The sequence below is a fragment of the Sminthopsis crassicaudata genome, chromosome 1 (assembly GCF_048593235.1).
Source record: "Sminthopsis crassicaudata isolate SCR6 chromosome 1, ASM4859323v1, whole genome shotgun sequence".
Lineage (NCBI taxonomy): Eukaryota > Metazoa > Chordata > Mammalia > Dasyuromorphia > Dasyuridae > Sminthopsis > Sminthopsis crassicaudata.
The window spans coordinates 699,184,237-699,204,070 of NC_133617.1; the positions used below are offsets into that span (position 1 = coordinate 699,184,237).

Below are 19,834 nucleotides of genomic sequence, written 5' to 3' on the forward strand. Positions count from 1 at the left end.
TTCTCCTATTGCACGGATGTCACTTTTGTGCAAGTGACCTGGACAACTGATCTCCATTTCCATCCTTTCCCCACTCCAATCCAGTTTCCATTCAGCTCTATAACCTGCTGTTCCCCACCTCTCCCACCTTCTTCCATTTGACTCTTCCCATGCACTTCTATTTGACTCCCCCTATGCACTTAACACTGGCTCTCTTGCTGTTGCTACCATACACTCTACCTCCTGACACTTTGTACTTGCACTGGTTGTCCCACATGTGTCATACTTTTTCTATTCATATCTGACTCTTGAGCTCCATCTTAACCTTCTACAGGTCTTTTTAGGGTTCACCTCCTCTAGTTCTCTCTTTTTGAATTTTTCTCCCATTTATACTATATATATATATATATATTTATGTACATGTTTTTTTCCTAACCTAGCCTTAATCATTGATTGGACATTGTTCCAGTCAAACTTTGACCTTTAAAGACTTTAGCTTAACAGGCCAAGTTCTCCTATTTCATCCAGAGCCATCTCTAGTCATCTGGATCTATATCTTGCCACTGGACCCCAGATAGCTCTAAAGGAGAAAGTGAGGCAGGTGACCTTGCACATCCCTCCTTTACTCGAATCCAATTTACTTGTGTAAATATCAATAGCATTTATAAAGTGCTTACTATAGGTCAGCCACTGTGCTAAGTGCTAGGAGTACAAGTACATTGATATAATTCCCAACATCAGGTTCTCTTGAAGGACAATGGACAAACAGCAGCAGCAATAATAACATCTGTATGTTGTCTTCCCTGTTAGAATGTAATCTCCTTATAGAAAAGAACCATGTTTTTGTCTTTCTTGTACTCCAAGCACTTAGCACAGTGGCTGACCTATAGTAAGCACTTTATAAATGCTTTATAAACTCCACTTGAGCATTTTCCAAGTACTCACTTTGGGATTGGAATTTAGTTGCTTTAGATTAAGAGCTCTTAACAGGGGGCAGGGCATGGACTTATTTTTAAAAATATCTGATGTTTCCTTTCCTTTGTAATCATTTGTATTTTATTAATTTAAAACCAGGATTCTGAAAAGAGATTCATAGGCTTCACTACACTTCCTCAAAGTCCATGATACAGAAAAGGTTAAGAAATGCTCTATAAGAGGCCTGGAGAGACTTAAATCAACTGATGCTGAGTGAAATGAGCAGAACCAGAAGATCACTGTACACTTCAACAACAATGCTGTATGAGGATGTATTCTGATGGAAGTGGAAATCTTCAACATAAAGAAGATCCAACTCACTTCCAGTTGATCAATGATGGACAGGGGTAGCTGCACCCAGAGAAGAAACACTGGGAGGGGAATGTAAATTGTTAGCACTAATATCTGTCTGCCCAGGTTGCATGTACCTTCGGATTCTAATGTTTATTGTGCAACAAGAAAATGATATTCGCACACATGTATTGTACCTAGACTATATTGTAACACATATAAAATGTATGGTATTGCCTGTCGTCGGGGGGGAGGGAATAGAGGGAGGGGGGGTAAATTGGAAAAATGAATACAAGGGATAATATTATAAAATATATATATATATATATATATATATATATATATATATATATATATATATATAATAAAAAAAAATGCTCAAAAAAAAAAAATATCAGAAGCAATGGAGATGGGGGAAAAAAAAATCACCTAATCAAGACATTGATACATGTCCATGATGGATAAATAAAAAGGAAAATTGACAGTTAAAAAAATAAATAAACCATAAGACAAAATTAAAAAAAAAAAAAAAAAAAAAAGAAATGCTCTATATCATGTATCCCAGGTCTTTTTTCTTTTCCATAAGATAAGGATAATAAAGTTTTCCCAACTTATCAAGGGAAGACCAAATATGATCATGAATATGGAAGTACTTTAGAAAAAAAAAGTTCAAAAAGTTTCTACTGACTTTTTATAACCCAAGCTCCAACCATTGTTATGACATAAAAGACAAAAGACAAATAAATTCTACATAATTTACTTCTGCATTTTTTAAACACTGAGTTTTCTAACAGAGTTTTTTGGGGAAAAGTTGAGATGAAATAAGTTGAAACAGGGAGAGACATTGTGCCCTTGGTTGGGCCCAGGGCTGTGCTCCCTTGAGAAGTGCTTTGTTTAGGGTGGGGGGGCAGGATAGCCGCAGAAGGGTTAGGAATAGATCTAAACAGCAGCTCTGAAGATCTCCAAATTGGGCACTGTCATTGAGAGAGGGGGAGCCAAGACATCTGGCCAGAGCAGCATCCCTCTCATTTGTGTAACTTCTCAAAGGCATGCTGGGCACTTCCATGACGCCATTCCCACCGGGAAGCCCATTTTACACTGGCACCTACATGCATATGCAAGACATGCTCTGGGCTGTTACCAGGTAAGAATGCATGAGTCTACATAGGTAATCTTGGCAGAGAGTGTTAGAAGAGGCCCCCAAATCCTGTTCGTCTGACTGTTGGGACTCTGCTTTCAGGACTCTAAACATGGTAAAGACCAAAGAACTAAATGTTTTGGGTTGTCTTGCCTCACTTCTAAGGAAGCCCAGGTTCTACCATGTTGAGATTTTTCATAGACATCTTGTCAGAGAAGAAGGAGTCTGAGAGAAAGCAAAGTGACAGGAAGCTGGTCCCCAGCAGATCCCCCATCCCAGTGAGGTAAGGGATGCTGTAACTGTCAGGATCCTGGGATTGGCGCCATACTATCCTCACCAACATCTCTGCCAGATATAGCAGGATCAGCACCTATGGATAGAAACACAGATAGAGGAATTATTGCCTTAGCTGGGGGATAAGGTGGGGTACAGTCAGTCCAGGATCTGGGGTCACCAGAGAGCGAGATAGAGAAGAATATTGTCAGGAAGCTGAAGAGAGCAATGAATCCAAACAATTAAGTTGCTTATCAACCAGGTGTTCTTAGAGTCATAGAACCTGTTAGCAGCTGAACAGCAGCTAAAATTGGTATGTGATAGGCCAGGGGTTCCTTGCCTTTTAAGTCATGGACCCCAGTAACATCTGAGAATAACTAAGGTTGGTGTAGATCAGGGTTCCTCATATTTTTAGGTCACAGAAATCATTAGCAACCTCATGAAGTCTGTGGACCTCTTCTCAGAATAATACTCTAAAATGCATAAAACAAAACAAAGTACAGTGCCCAGAACACAGTAGGCACTTACTAAGTATTTGGTGACTTGACTAAGGAAAGAAAATATACTTAAATACAATTATAAAAACATAATCCTCCAAGCTTACAGACCATAGGTCTGGTATACAGAACTTACACTTTATAGAAACAAAATTCAAACAATTAACAAGTCTTTACTGTCCTTACAACAGAAGTACCACTTTCTACATGAAGCCTTTGCCAACTGCCAAGGCTTTGGCTACTGCTTTTCTAACTCCATTGTATTTATCCTAGATATATTTGCCCATCTCCTTGAATAGAATGCAAAGTCCTTGAGAGCAAGGTCTGTTTCATATTGGGGAGGAGTTTTGGTATCCTAAAAAACAAACACAGTGTTTGGAATTTAGGGGGGGCTTAATAAATATTTGTTGGTTGATTTGATGCTGTGAGAAGATAAAAGAAATTCTTTTCTTAACTACAGTTTGCTTGGGGGTGGGGGGGGGGGAAGAGAGGAAAAGAGAATAAAGTAAATAAGGTGCTCAGCAGAGAACAAAACAATTTACAAGGAAAGATTAAAGGAAAGATGGACACTTGTGAATAGAATTTCTTTTACATACATACATACATACATATATATATATATGCCATATTTACATGTGGTAAGTGGCAAAGGAGGGATTAACCCTGATATACTGACTCCTAATGCAGTGCTCTTCTTACTGTCTCTATCAGTTTCAGTGCCTACATAGTAGACACACAGTATCTGTTGAATGATTATGACAGGATGTAATCAGGGACTCAAGTTATTCTTCTTTTCCTGTAGCATAATCCTATCATCTTATGTGCATTTCTATAGCATGCAGCTAGGAACATACATACAAATGTTCACCATACAAATGCATTTTGATTCATTGATAGGGGCTACAAATGGTGATGTTGGGTCTAAATGCTATAGAAAGTCAGAGAAGGAAGACATCAGCACAGCTTGGAGTAATCAGGGTGGGTCTTTCGGAAAAGTGGGACTTAAACTGGATCTTCAAGGATAAAAAGAATTTAAATGAACAAAGGTTGGAGGTGGGGAGCATTCCAAGTGGAGAAAGAGTCTGAGGTAGAAAAAAAGAGGAGAGGTAGGGGTGGGACTGACCAGAGTATGGGGGAAGGGGAACAGCTTAGAAACCTGAGAGAAGCTTGGCCAGAGGGAAGGGTCCTTTGGGGGAGACACTTTTACGCTGGACATGTTGAACTACAGTCCAAGTGCATTTAAATAGACCAGCACTTTAAAGATGGAAGGATCCTTAACATCCACTTTGAAAAGAAATAAATTGAGGCTCAGGTGGTGGAAGGGGCTTCTTCAATATTGCACGGGTAGAAAATGGAAGATCTGAGCCTGACACTTGTAAGTCTAGTGGTCTTTCCGCTATACCTATTTGACTCAGAGTATTAGTATCAAAAAGTCTGAGCTGCAAGGGATCCAATCACTTGTCCTCCCAGGGTAGGAATTCCTTCTCTCAGAGAAAATCACCCAGCAAGTGTTTTGAACACTTTAAATAACAGGGAACTCTCTCCCTTCCAAGACAGGTCATTCAATTGCTGGACAGCTCCACTGGGATAGTCAGAATGTCTTCCTTATATTTTATCTCTTTAGAACTTAAGAATACAAATTTAGAGCTGGAAGGCAGAGGCTATCTATTCTAATAGTCTCATTTACAGATAGGAAAACAGGTTGAGGGAGGGGTAGGAGATGAGTCACATAGTGACGGTGAGGATTGGAACACAGGACCTTGAACTGCAAGTCCAGAAATCTCATTGAGGCTACTTTTGGACTCTGAAACCACACAGGGCAAATCCACTCCTTCCATACCCAGCCATTCTTACAGATATTTGAAGCCCACACTCAGGAATGATGGCAACAGGCCCCTGCTAGGGTAAAAGCCCTAATTACTTCAGCCATTAAATGCTCCCTTCTGCAGCAACTTTGTTGCATCATGGGATTTTTCATGTTTGGTGGGGTCAGTTCTGGAGGTAATTCTTCCCTACTTGGGAGAAGGGTTGCTGATACCCTGCTTTGGGGCAGGGACACTGGGATGTCCCTAGGATTCTCAGAGAAAGTCTGTTTGTAGCTGGGGGTGAGGGGATGGGGATGCCTCAAGTCAGGAGTGGGTTTTCTGGGTCCTGGCCAGATGGAGCAGTGGCCACAACTGATCCACATTTTCCATGATTATGAGCAGCTTTAGGGGGGAAAAAGTTTCCTGAGGGGGAAAAGGCAGCTGTTCTCCATAATTCTGGCTTAGTTTAAATCTGGTTAAGCAGCATTCAGGCTGGAGAGGGTTCACTGTGATATTTTCCTTGGTTCCATGACCTTTACATGAAAAAAGCAATCATGCATGCTAACTGGGACTCTTGCCCCAGAGGGATTGTGACCTGGAATCTCGTTTTTGGTTGGCTGGTCTCCTCACTCTCCCCGTATGAAAAGCTTCCTGGTCTTTGCTCACCCTAATTCACATTTTCTCTTGAAATGCCCTTCCCATTTATTTTCTGTCTCTCCCTATAACCATCTTACCCCCAATGAAGCCCTTAGTCTTGCACGAAGTCTTCCTGAACTGTCTTAGCTTAGTTTAGTCTTCCTTTCCTCTGAGACGCTATATCACAAAACTCAGCAATTACTATTTTAAAAAAATTAGGTATATGCTTTGTGTCTTAGATTATAAACTTCTGGAAGGCAGGGACCATGATGATTTTTCCTGGAGTATTAGATGGCTAAGTGTGTATATATATATATATATATATATATATATATATATATATATATATATATATATATATATATATATATATATATATATATATATCCAGTAAAGACTTGTTTAGTATTAATAATTATCACAATGGAACTAACTCTTTGTAGAGACAAAATTCAGTTCAATTTTCAAAGCATTTATTAAGTATCTAACATGTGCATAATCCTGCATTATGTTCTATGGGTGACAAAAAAGAATGAATCCAGTCCCCGTTTTTAAAGAACTTAAAGAACTGTCCCTTAAGACAGATAAAATAAGCATATGAATTATTAGTAAACATGAGAGATTAGAATATTATGGGAGTACAGAGTGGGCAGTGGTCATTTCTGGCTGAGGGAGGGGAGCTGGGAAAGTCTTATGGTGAAGTAGTATTTGAACTCAACCTTGAAGGATGGGTAATGATGAGGGAAAAGAAAAGAGATAGGGAGAAAGGGAAAGGAGAACAGAAGGGGGAAAAGAGGGGAAAAGAGGTATGTGTTTGGATGAGGGGAGAAGTATTGTCTGTATTTTAGGAAGGTGTATGGCATGAGGAGTTAAAGATAGATAGATGACACAACCTGGAGTAGATAGAACACCCAACCTGGAGTCAAGAAGCCCTGAGTTCAAATCTGACTTCAGACCTTCCTGGCTGTATGACCCTAGTCAAGTCACTTCTCTCATTCACAAAAAAAATCATTTTGCCTCAGTTTTCTCATTGTAAAATTAGCCATAGAAAGAAGTGGCAAATCGCTCCAATATCTTTGCCAAGAAAACTCCAAACTGGTTTGTGAAGAGTCAGACATGACTGAAAAATGACTGAATAATAATATAGCGCAAGAAATATTGTGGCTTCTGGATGGAAGGGTAGTCTTAGAGATGTGAGTTCAAATTTTACCCGGGACACATGGTAGCCATGTGATTGTAACTTCTCCTGGCAATTGTCTAAGATTGTTACATACTGTATTGATGGGGGTCATTTACATACCAGAAGTCCACCGTACTGATGAAGTCACAGGTGACCCAAGTATGGAAGGTGAAATCTTGTCTGGAGAACAATTAATAAACAGTCTATAAGCTTTAGGATGGGTCTGTTTGGTGGAATTCAAAAGCACTTGCTTGGTAAGAGAGGGCAAGGAAGATTTTAGTACCTAGCAACTAACAGCCAAAATTAAGTGTTTTCTATATGTTAATCCCTGTGCTAAGTACTGAGGATCTAGGGAAAGGCAAAATGATTCTTTCCCTCAAGGAGCATCTCACCCAATCTAATGAAACAAGACTTAGAGTATGCCAGGGGATCATCAACTCAAGAAATTATGTCTGAGGTCATAAGCTTCAAGTTGAGTTCCAGGAATACACATTATTATTATTATTGTTATAATTATTATTATTATTTTGCTGAGGCAATTGGGGTTAAGTGACTTGTCCAAGGTCACACAGCTAGGAAGTGTTGTGTCTGAGGCTAGATTTGAATTCAGGTCCTCGGACTTCAGGGCTGGTGCTCTATCTACTGAACCACCAGCTGCCTCAGGAATACATCTTCTTAGAACTTCTCAGATCAAATAATATTCTACCTTGGAAGGACAGTCCTTAAAAGGAGATTAAAAAATTTAATAGCTTTTTAGTTTTCCAAATACATACAAAGACAGTTTTCAACATTCACCCTTACAAAATCTTGTCTTCCAAATTTTTCTGTCTCCCCCCCAACCCCCTCCCCTAGAGGACAAGAAATCTAACATTGGTTAAACATGAGCAATTCTTCTTAGAAGAAGATTCTTAGACAAGTGAAGTAGCTTCTATAAATCTGAGGAACTGCCAAATGAGGCCTTACTCAGGATGTGTTCATTGTACTGGGTGGCCAAGAGGCATTTGGGCAGAAAACCAACTTAAGACTTACATGAATTGATGCCGAGTGAAATAAGCAAAACCAAGAGAACATTGTACATGTACATCTTGTACATTGTACAAGAAGATTATGTGATCAGCTGGGATGGACTTGGCTCTTCTCAACCATGCAGTGATTCAAGACAATTTCAATAGACTTGAACGGAAAATGCCATCCACATCCAGAGAGAGAGAGAGAGAAAACTATGGAGAATGAGTGTAGATCAAACATTTTCACTTTTTTGTTTGCTTGTTTTTCTTGTTTTTAGTTTTTTCCCTTTTGTTCTGATTTTTCTTGTACAACATGACAAACATAGAAACATATTTAAAAGAATAACCTGTATCAGATTGCTGCTTTCTTGGGAAGGGGAGAGATAAAGAAGGGGAGAAAACTTCAAAACACAAAGTCTTATAAAAATGGATACTGAAAAGTATATTTTACATATATTTGGAGAAATAAAATACTACTGAAATTTTAAAAAAATACTTTATCAATCAGCAAGAAAAAAAAAAAGGAATCCAATGTAAATTCTAGGGAATGGAATAGGCTAGTTTGAAGTTTTTGTTCCTGGAAGCTCGTCACTGGAAGCCCTTGTAATGGCTGTCTGAGCTAGCATGATGGTATCTGATTGGCCCATTCCAAAGAGCAAGCCAGACCCTGTCCTTCCAACATTTTTTAATCTCATCTCCCTTGAAACTCAGGTCATCCTTTTGTACTGTTCCATCAGGATGTATAACAATAAGCACAAAATCACAGAAGAGTTCAAAGGGACTCAGTGGCCACAGGTCCAGAGTCTTAGCTTTTTTGGTTTTTTGGGCACTTTTGGCAGTCTAGTGAAACCTATGGATCCTTTCTTAGAATTTTGTTTTAAATATATAAATAAAATACAAAGGAAGCCAAATAAATTGACATAGTTATTATAATATGTATATGTATATATATATATATATATTAAAAGTCCACTATATTCTTGATGTAAAAACTCTAAGAAGTCTTGATTTAGTCTAATGTATATTAGAAAAAGCCCACCCCTGTATCATCCTTGACAACTGGTCATCAGATGCTGTTTGAAGGGGGACCACCAGTGAGAAGCTTCTATGACCTCCTAAGACATCCCATTATGCTTTGGGACATCTCACATCAAGATGCCATTTGCTTCTCATCTTTACCCTCAAAAGCTGACATTCTGCCAGAGGTAAGCATAATACAACAGGGGCAAATACAGAGAAGGAACTCTACAATAATTTGAAAAGAAAGAAAACCCTTTCCCCAGTGCCAGAGATCTGGGAAGACTTCTAATATCACACACATCGGGCACAATTCTCATCTAGATCTACCAGTACTCTAGTTTCTCAAGCTCTGAAGACAGTATTCTGAATGTAGCCTAGCCAGACCAGTGGACAGTATTCCTTCTCTTTTCTGAGCAGCATTCTTCGCTGTGACCCAGACTTGGAATGAATTCATTTTTCTGGCTTCATGTCATGAATTCACATGGAGCTTGCAGATCACTCAGGTCCTCAGACCTTTTTCTGAAGTTCTGTTTGCTAGTCTCCTCTCCCCCAAAGCCTTACCTGGCTCAGTGCAGCAACCAGATAAAAGACCACAAACAGTGAATGTATTTTGATGACCTCTCCCTCTATCAGATGAATAATGTAGAGGAATATCAGATGCCCAGGGATCACCAGGAATAGCAGGACTCGGGAAGACACAGAGTTGATATCTGTAAGGAAGACAAGACAGAAAGGTTGGCCCTGAGGCTGCCTTTCTGGATGATGAGCTCTATGACAGACATATTCAAGCATGTTTAACTTTAGATGACATAAGGTGAGGAAGGAAAACATTCTTACAGGAAATACACCAAGGTATTAGAAGAAATGAATTCAGTGCAGGATTCAACGTGTAGCTACAATAAGCAAAAGTAGAAAAATGTGTTTTCTGGTAGTCAGGAGGTCTGTGCTCTTGCCAGGGCTCTGTCCATAACTACCTGTATTATGATCTTATGCAAGTTACCTTTCAGGGGGCGGAGTGGGGCTTGCCTTTGAACTCTACTTGGAAGACAGCAGCATCTTTGGGTAAGACCTGAGGCTATTCCCTCTCTTCTACTCCCATCATGATCACCAGCACCAAGCCCTGGTACACTTGGGTGAGAAGGGAATCAGAGCTTTGGTGGGGCTTGGCATTTCTATCCAAGCTGAAATGCCTACAATTTCCACAATTTTCCATTTGACCTTGGAGCAGCACCGTGTGGTGGGCAGAACATTGGGCTCAGAGGAAGACCTAGAATCCCACCTTAGGCAATGAGGAGCTGGGAGCTCTGTGATCCTGGGCAAGGCACATTGAGCCTCAGTTTTGTCAACTCTAATAGAAGAGATTGGATCCAATGTCCACTAAGGTCCCTTCCAGCTCCTTATCTATTAATTCATTTTTTATCCAATATCTTATCTTTCAGGTGAGAAGTCTGATGTAGCAGAAAGAAGGAAAGGTTGAGAATTTGTCCGCCAAAGAATTCAAGTCTTGCGCCCAGTTCTTCTCCTCTTGGCATCTCTGGACAAGATGCAATTTATTTTTATACTCAAATATGAATGATAAATCTTATACCTTTTTCCTGCAAAAAGACTTGTTGGTAGTCTAGAAGACGACAGTGTGCACTGAAAGGGGAATGGAGGAGTGTCAAATGGAGGGAACAAAGTCTTAGGCAAAATAGCATGTCATAGATGGCTGAGCTCCCAGGTCTATACCTACCCATGAAGTCATATACCAATGACTCATTACTTTAAAGCCAACAATTTGATCATATAGGGATCTACCTGTTCTCACCTGAAGAGCAGAAAGTGTAACAAGGATTGGGGAAGAAGCTCCTCATATTGTGTGGCAGGACTCCAGGAGAACCCCAGGAATGCAGGTATGTAGAGATCCGGCTGGCCTGAATGGACACTAGATTACCCCCAACACCTAGAAGACAAGAAAGTGGACTTTGACTCTCTCCCCCTCTTCTTTTCTTTCTTTCTCCCTCTCTTTGTTTCTCTCCCTCCCCCCTCTCTCCCTTTCCCCCTCTGTCTGTCTGTCTGTCTGTCTGTCTAACTATTTAAGCCTTCCCATTATTCCAGACCCAGCATAAGAAAACCTCTTTCAGGAAGCCTTCTCTTTAGCTGTTAGGAAACCCTTTTAAAAGCATTGACAATCGCAAAATTTTGTTCCAACTTTTCCCCTCTTTCCCCCCACCCCCTCCCCCAGATGGTAGGTTGACCAATACATGTTACATGTGTTAAAGTATAAGTTAAATACGATATATGTATCCATGTCCAAACAGCAATTTTGCTGTACAAAAAGAATTGATAGAATTTTGATAGACTTTGAAATAGTGTACCATTAGCCTGTGAAGGAAATCAACAATGCAGGTGGACAAAAATAGGGGTTTGGGGAATTCTATGTAGTGGTTCATAGTCATTTCCCAGAGTTCTTTCGCTGAGTGTAGCTGGTTCAATTCATTACTGCTCTATTGGAACTGATTTGGTTCATCTCATCATTGGAGAGGGCCACGCCCATCAGAATTGATCATCATATAAGTGTTGTTGTTGAAGTATACAACGCTCTCCGGTCCTGCTCAATTCACTCAGCATCAGATCATGCAAGTCTCTCCAGGCCCCTCTGAAATCATCCTGTTGGTCATTTCTTATAGAACAATAATATTCCATAATATTCATATACCACAATTTATTCAGCCATTCTCCAATTGATGGGCATCCACTGTTTCCAGTTTCTGGCCACTACAAAGAGGGCTGCCACAAACATTCTTGCACATACAGGTCCCTTTCCCTTCTTTAAAATCTCTTTGGGATATAAGCCCAGTAGTAGTACGGCTGGGTCAAAGGGTCACTGCTGGGTCACAGTTTGATAACTTTTTGGGCATAGTTCCAGATTGCTCTCCAGAATGGCTGGATGTATTCACAATTCCACCAACAATGTATCAATGCCTGGACAAGTCTCTTAACCTTGTTTGTCTTAAGTTTCCTTATCTGTAAAATGAGCTGGAGAAGGAAATGGCAAATCTCTCCAGTATTTTACCAAAAAAAAAAAAAAAAAAAAAACTGCAAAAGGGATAATAAAGAATTTGACATGAATGAAAAACAACAATATATTTTCTTTGTATCCCCCAAAGGGGTACATTTATCTATCCATCCATCTGTCTATTTATCTCTCTCTATATATCTATTATTCCTTCTATCTAAGTTTCTACATATCTTTCCATCCATCCGTACATCCATGTATATGTATTTATATCTATCTACCATCTATATCTATCTATTTTTCCATCTATCTATGTTTCTACATATCTTTCCATCCATCCGTACATCCATGTATATGTATTTATATCTGTCTATCATGTATATCTATCTATTTTTGCATCTATCTACATATCTATCATTCCATCCATCATCCATCTTCTATATCTATCTTTCTATGTATCTATTCATCTCTATTTATCTATCTATCCATCCATCACTATAATAGAGCCTAGTAAAAAGAAGTTAAAAAAAAAAAAACAACCTGTTGAATGGGTGAATTTGATTCAATTTAACAAGCATTTATTAAGTATTTACCATTATGTACATACCCTGGAGAAACAGATAAAACAAAGGAAACAATCCTTTCCCTCTGGAATCCTTCATTCTATTAGGAGGAAGCAACATGTAGGCAGCTGAGTACAAAATAATTGTGGAGAGCACTAACTTTTGGAGACTTGGGGGGGGGGAAGCTTCTTTATAGGAAGCAATATTTAAATGAAATCCTAAGGGAGGCAAGGGTTCCAAGGGATAAGGCCCTATGCAAAGGCACCATAGTGGGAGATGTTTGGAATGTGGAATTTGCTAAGTCACTTTGGATGGAATGAAAAACTTATAGGGTGGAGTATGTCAATAAAATCAGTCTGGAAAGAAGTTGGAAAGAGATGGTAATCTCCAAGTCTCTATAACCCTTATTAGTGATACTTATGGAAGATGTGGCCCAATCGGAATGGAATGTTGTTTTCCAAGGAATTCTGTCCTGGCCAATGGGAGAATTGCTGAGAGCCAATTAGCTTTAACTCATTTTATAGACATGGACTGCTAAATAGGGCAGGATTGTAAGGAATGCTCCTTTTCTCATGTGGTGGTCTCATCCTACAAGGGTTATGGCAGTTGGGAACAAGCAGGGACTATTTAAGTTAAGCTCCTGCCCAAGAACCCTATAAAACTTGGGTGCTCGGAGGTCCAAAAAGGCCCCAGGTGACCAATCCAATAGTTTTTTAAGATCCCACTAAGTATGAACAGATCTTGCTAATTCCGTAAGGAAAATTCCAAATCCCTTAAGGCAATGATGTTAAACAGATCTCTAAACTAAGGTTTACTGATGGTAGAAAATCACAGATTAACATTATCTTTATTGTATTTTTCCACATTGTGTTGAACATTTCCCAGTTATACTTTAATCTGGTCTGGCAGCAATCTCTAGCTCTGAGTCTGACACCTCTGCCATTATAATGACATTTATATCCAATGCCACACTTTGGCTAGGCCCTTAAACTCATTCTCTGGGGATTAGTTCCTACTATGGGGTATCTTAGAAAGGCACTGAGAAATGGAATCAGGAGGAAGTCTCTGACTTCAGTCACCCTATCCCTCCCCAGATCAAGAGAAATTCTGCACAAGCAGTCCCTGCAAGAGGCTGGAGATGGATTTATTTGTGCAATTAAAAAAGGTTGAGAAAGTGGTCTAGGATTTTCTGATTAGGACTGTGACGTCCAAAAACAGGACCAGAAGTTTCATAGGTGAAAGGAACAGTCAGGAAAGAAAACATGCTAGGTATGGAGTCAAAGGTTTGCATATCAAGCCCTGACTCTGCTGGGCACTAACTCCTATCTCTTTGGGGCAAGCCATTTGAGTTCTCTTGGCCTCAGTTTACTCCTCTTTAAAATAAAGTTGTACCAGACTTTAAAAAAAAATCAAGGCACATTTATTAAATGTCCACTGTGTGCCAGACACTGTGCAAAATGCTTTACAAATATTATCTCATGTGATTCTCACAAGAGGGAGGCAATATTTTTATTCCCATTTTTAGATGAAGAAGTTGAGGCAGAAGGTAAGTGCTTGGGGCCACAGTTAGCAAGTGTCTGATGTTGGATTTGAAATGGAGTTTTCCTGACTCTGGATCCAGTGCTCTGTGCACGATGTCACCCCCCCCCCCCCTAGTTATCCCCAGTAGATTAAATGATCTCTCACGTTCTTGCCTACTTCTAAATCTATGACAAAGATTTCTGCTCTCCTACATTATGCATATGTGACATTAGACCAAATGATGATTTTTTAATGTTTCAATTTTCCTTTTTGTATATTGAGGGGACTTGACTAGATGATCACCACAGTCCCTTCAGAGTTTAAATCAATTAATCAATCAACAAACATATATTGCATAATAGTTACTGCAAAGCACCAGGGATACAAAGAAAGAAGCCAACCCTTAAGAAACTTATATTCCACTGGAAGAACTAGAATCCTACAAGAGACAAACCTGAAACTGAAAGGGACCTCAGGGATCACTGAGGACAATCCCCTTTAATTCCATTGTGGAAGCTAAAGCACTGGCTCCAAGTCACTGAGCACTGGTTGAAATGTGGAGGCAGACTGAGAAGCAGGCCAACTCACATTGACACTGTTCAGTCACTCCTGGGGGGGAGAAAGGTGGTAGCTCCCCAATTCAGGGGAAACCTCACTTTCTTTAGTAAGATCAACAGAAAAGCTCACCTACCATTCACCACTGGAGTAAAGACAGCCATGCCGATCATCTTTTTCTGAGTTATGGTTTTATTGAAGATGAGCCCGCCGAGACTGGGGGAAAAAAAAACATGTATTTTACAGACTGTTTGTACACCCGAGGGATGGGATGTCTAGCATTTTAACTAAGATGTTTTTCTGGCTACTACTTTATCATATATAGTGACTTTTCAGCCTGCCTGGAAAGCCTCATCTTCCATTGGAGATAGAAATCTATCGTTCTGTTCAGGGGCTCTTCACAATGTCTCTAGAATGTGTTTTGCACTCTCTATTTACCTTAGCTCAGTTCTCATTTCTTTTAGAAATTCAATTCATAAACTTCTCCCCCCCAATACCCTGAGGCAATTGGGTTAAGTGACTTGCCCGGGGTCACACAGCTAGGAAGTGTTAAGTGTCTGAGACCAAATCTGAACTCGGGTCCTCCTAACTTCAGTGCTTGACCCACTGTGCCACCTAAAGGCCCCAATTGGCAAGCTTTTAAAAAGTGTTTAATGCTGTATATGTCAGGCTCCATGCTAAGCTCTCAGAGATACAAAGAAAAAAAAATAGTTCCTATCCTCAAGCAGCTTGCATTTTACTGAGAATAAATCACTAACAAGCAGCATGTATATAAGGTAATTTTAAGAGATTGACACTAACAGGAATTAGTTCTAGGAGTTTTGAGAGAAAAGGCACTAACAACTAGAGGGGAACCAAGATCAAGAAATGCCGTTAGTAGAGATGGCACTGGAACTAAACTTTGAATAGGGCTAGAGATTTTGAGAGAGACTTGAAGAGGAAGGGGATTCCAGGAAGACACACAATTTGAGCAGACCCATGGCAGGAAATGATATGTCTGTAGAGTATAAGAAGGAAAGTAACATGAAATCACCCTGGAAAGCAAGAATGGAACCAGATCATAATGGGTGCTGAATGCCAGGAGAACTTTTATTTTACTCGAGAGTGAGTGAGCCAGCAAAGATGGAGAAGAGATTTGGTCCAATCTGGGCTCTAGGAACATTTATTTGGCAGCTATGTGGAACAGGAGTTAGAAAAACTGCATGCAAGGAGAGCAAGCAGGAATGTGCTGTGAGAGTCCATTTAGGAGGGACTGAAAGCCTGCATTCTGCTGATGGCCACTTGAATGGAGAGAGAGACATGTGGGAGAGATGATGTAGAGGAAGAAAAGACTTGAGAACTGATTGAATATTGGGAGGAGTGAGGGAGAAAGAACTGGAATTGTTGAGAATAAGTCTTAAGAGTGGGAACCTGAGTCACTGGAATAGGGCATAGTCACTACTGGTGATCCAAGGCAATCCCAATATACTTTGGATGGAAAACACCAGCCATATCATTTCAATGTCAATGGCAACAGGTTTCCCATACCTCAATGGACTAGGCACCTTTACTAATCATGCCCTTTTGTGAGCTATCCTCTAATGGAATGGGCAAGGAGGATAAAACATATGCAAGGGGCATTCAAGTTCAATCCTTTTTATAGAGGGAGAGAAGGGAAATTATTTGCTCAAGGTCACCCAGGAATGGACTGAATTTCCAGTCCCTGTGCCCCTTCAATCTCACCATACTAACTCTGTACTATTTCTTCTGTTATTATGAAACTCAGGGAACAAGGGGCATTAGAATATAATCTGTTAGCTCTCCAATTACTCCATCCTTGACTTTGCAATCCTAAAATAGGGGGACTGGTTGTTGTGGACAATTAGAACCTTCAGGGAAGTTTCCATTACCATAGTGTCACATGCCTTTAATGTCCTAGCTCTAAGGGACAGCAGAGGTAGATGAGCTCCTTGGAGCTCACTATGCTAGAGTCTGAACATACCCCTGAGGCCATCACGTAGTCTTTGTTCAGATGTTTGCAAGGACAGGAAACTCACTAGCTTTTGGGAAGTGTGTTCTGTGATGGACAGATATCGCTAGTCAATTCTTCCCTATATTGAGCAGAAATCTTACTCATTGGAAATTTTGCCCATTGGTTTTGATTCTAACTTCCAGGTTATGTAGGACAAGTGAAATCTTTCTGCCACGTGAATAGCCTTCAAGTATGTGAAGAAAATACATGTATTCACCCATCTACCAACTGCTTACCTGCCCCATCCTGTAGGTGGTCTTTTCTCCATGGAAATATTCCCATGTCCTTACATCATTCCTCTTATGATGTTTATTACCTGTGTGACCTGGATTTAATCTCCCCTTTGCCTCAGTTTTCTTATCTATAAAATAAGCTTTAAATCTAGGCTGCTATATATATTCTTAGCTACTATTTTCTGAGCACTCTTCTGTATATGAATGTTTCTTTGAAAACATATATCCAAAGGAGAAGGGAACCCTCCAGATGGGCCTCGATCAGGGAAGAGAATAGCATTCCTTCCTTGAAATGCATATTATACAGCCTACTATTATTGTTTTTTTTTTTTTTTAATTAGCAATTAAGTCACCTTCTTGGCTCATACTGAGATTGTGATTACTTTTTTTTTTTTAAACACAAGATCCCTATTTTTTCTGGGTTTTGTTATGTTTAGCTACTTTTATAATGAACATATATTGTATACATTTAATTCATAAATAAGTAGATCTCTCTGATAATTAGAGCTATTCAATAATGAACAGACCATTTTATGAGATCATGAGTTCCTCTTCATCCAAGGTACCAATGTAGGTAACTCTTTGTGGAGAACACTGTAGGAGAGAATCATCTAAAGCCCCTCCTACCTCTGGGATTCTGTGGATTCTATGAATTCACACCACAATTGATTATGGTTTCAGTTAAAATATGTTCTTTGTAAAATCATGCACATAAAGTCACAGAATTTCAGAGTTATAACGAACTTAGCCCAGTTCATCTTTGCTTGAGAATCCCTTACACAATTATCTCCAACAGTTTGCCATCCAGCTTCTAGGGATGGGCAACTTACCACTTCCCTTAGCAGCAGACCATGCTGGCCTTGTCCCAATTGTCACACGCCACCGTTGACTCAAACTGGGATAAACTACCTTGCTGCCACTTGATCGATTGCTCTAAGTTCTCAAAGTCTGGCTGAAGAAATCTGAATGACCATTTCTCCAGGGATCTCTTCCATAATTACTTTACTTCTGGCTCATTTTACTCTTCTTCACCTCCTTTGCCCCTATGTGGTTACTTTCTACTTCACTCTCCCTGCTCCTGCTCCCAGTTTTCCATCTCCTCTTTCTATAGTGTCTTCCCTTTAGAATGTAAGCTCTTTGAGGGCAGAGATTGCCTTGTTTGTATTTGTATTCCTTATGCTTGGCACAAGGTAAGTGCTTAATAGATGATCAGTTTCTTTGTCTTATACTTCTGATAGTTTTTGATACTTGAAGTCTGCTCTTAAGTCTTCCAGATCACTTTGAGTTGTTTCTTTTCCCTGCTGAATATCCCCAAGTTCTCTCCATGAATCACTGCAAAGGCATTTTGCATCATTCAATTAAGTTTTTTATGCTAGTAAACTTTTAATTCCAATATTTTTAATTTTTAAATTTAAATTTAATTAAACTTTAAATTTTCTATTGATTTCAATTATTAGGACAAAAAAATAAGGTCAAAATGAAGTCATAAAACTATTCACATGACTGGAGGAGAAGGATGAAGAGGAGGGAAATAGAAATTCTAATCTGCAAAGAGACCCAATAAGTATGCTAAATGCAGTAATAGCTTTTATGAAAATTTATTTAATACAGTTGTTTGGCCAAAGCAGGCCATGGGGCCAATCCTTTAAATACTTTGGATCAGGGAGAGGATCCCCAGTGTTTCAATACTAGTGATGGGACTCTCATTTGGGGAGAGTTTCTTCCTAATACCAATCCCCAGATAGAGTACATGGGTTTTTTCTTGTTCTTACCTGCTAATCAACATGGCTATGATGATGGGAAACCAGCCTGTCTTCAGGATTTCAGTAATGGAGGGACTCTGCTTTGCTATGGAAATCCACATTGGGATCAGGGAGAAGAAAAAGAAGCAGATTCCTAGGAACAGATAATATTTGTCTGGCAAGAGAGAGGAGAGACATAAACCAAGTTAACATGTGATAGTTTAAGAAATGCTTGTTGGGGGCAGGGGCTCCCTTCGTTCTATCTTTGTAACCCCAGTGAGTAGAATTTAATAAATACCATCTGAAATTTAAGGCCTTTTCCTGATTACTCCTCACTTTACCTCTTGGCTCCCACAGCTTTCTCCTTGTCTTGTACACAATTGTACATAATTATTACTTTAGATGGCTCTCACATTAGATTTAAAACTTAGGGCTTTAATTTACCCTTCTTTGAATTCCCAGTGCTTAGCACAAAGTCAGAAATGCTAGTTGACTGACTGATCACGTTTAAGAAATTTTGCCTTGGAGAAGAATTGAGAAAATGAATTTCTTCTTGCAGAGATAGGAGACTATGGGTATGAAATATAGTATATGCTAGACTCAGTTGGTATATTAGTTTTGATGAATGCTTTTTTCTCTCCTTTTTTGTTCTTTATTATAATGATTAATCCTTTGGTAGTGAGTAGATCAGGGATATATATATATATACACACCCACACATACATATACATACACACATACATACAAGAGATATAAATTTTTAAAAGGAAAAATGCTTAATTATTTGATTAATCAGATTTAATCAAATGAATGTTGAAAACTATCTTTACATATATTTGGAAAAATAAAATATTAAAATAATGGGGAAAATTGTTTGAGTAAGGCTCAGGTAGGATGGTGGGATAGTACCAGTCACTTCTTACTACCTGTGTGATTTTAGGAAAGTCTAAACCTCTCTGGGTCTGTTTCTGTGACTATAAAATGCGGAGTTAGGATACTTTCTAAGGTCCCTTCCAGCCTTACATCCAGCATTTCTTGGCATGAATTCTCCTCGCAGAAAAGAAACCACAATGAAATACCAGGCTTGGAGCTACAGGCTTCATTTCTTGGCTCAGCTGCCTCCTACATCATTTTTGTATGTTTCCAAAAAGCCTCCATCCTAACCCTGAGCTGAGTATCCAAGCCTGCTTTAGTGAGATGAGTTCATTGGAGAGAAGCCGAGTCATAAGCTTGAGGTCCCAGGGGAAGGCCATCAGACAATCAGCTGGGCCTTGAGACCAAAATCCCAAGCCCTGAAACCTAGTTTCCCTAAGACTTGGCAGCCTTGAGATGAATGCAGCCTTGCTGAGAGTTAAACATTGGCCTTGGGATAGACAACGAAAAGTTCACATAATGCTTCTGCATAGTCTC

The 19,834-nt window shown here is 39.6% G+C and overlaps 1 protein-coding gene across 10 annotated transcripts in view; it reads right to left on the bottom strand.

Moving 5' to 3' along the window:
* Positions 1-1,986: 1,986 nt before the first annotated feature.
* The window catches only part of SLC41A3 (solute carrier family 41 member 3), a 67,767-nt gene continuing 49,919 nt past the window's right edge, over positions 1,987-19,834 (bottom strand). For all 10 annotated transcript variants that reach the window (XM_074283794.1, XM_074283802.1, XM_074283797.1 and 7 more), the window contains 5 exons: positions 18,455-18,599; positions 14,575-14,654; positions 10,609-10,743; positions 9,363-9,511; positions 1,987-2,753 (listed from right to left, as the gene is read on the bottom strand). In XM_074283794.1, coding sequence (XP_074139895.1) covers positions 2,544-2,753; positions 9,363-9,511; positions 10,609-10,743; positions 14,575-14,654; positions 18,455-18,599 — 719 coding nt within the window. In that variant the 3' untranslated portion in view covers positions 1,987-2,543. The remainder of the gene's footprint in view (positions 2,754-9,362; positions 9,512-10,608; positions 10,744-14,574; positions 14,655-18,454; positions 18,600-19,834) is intronic.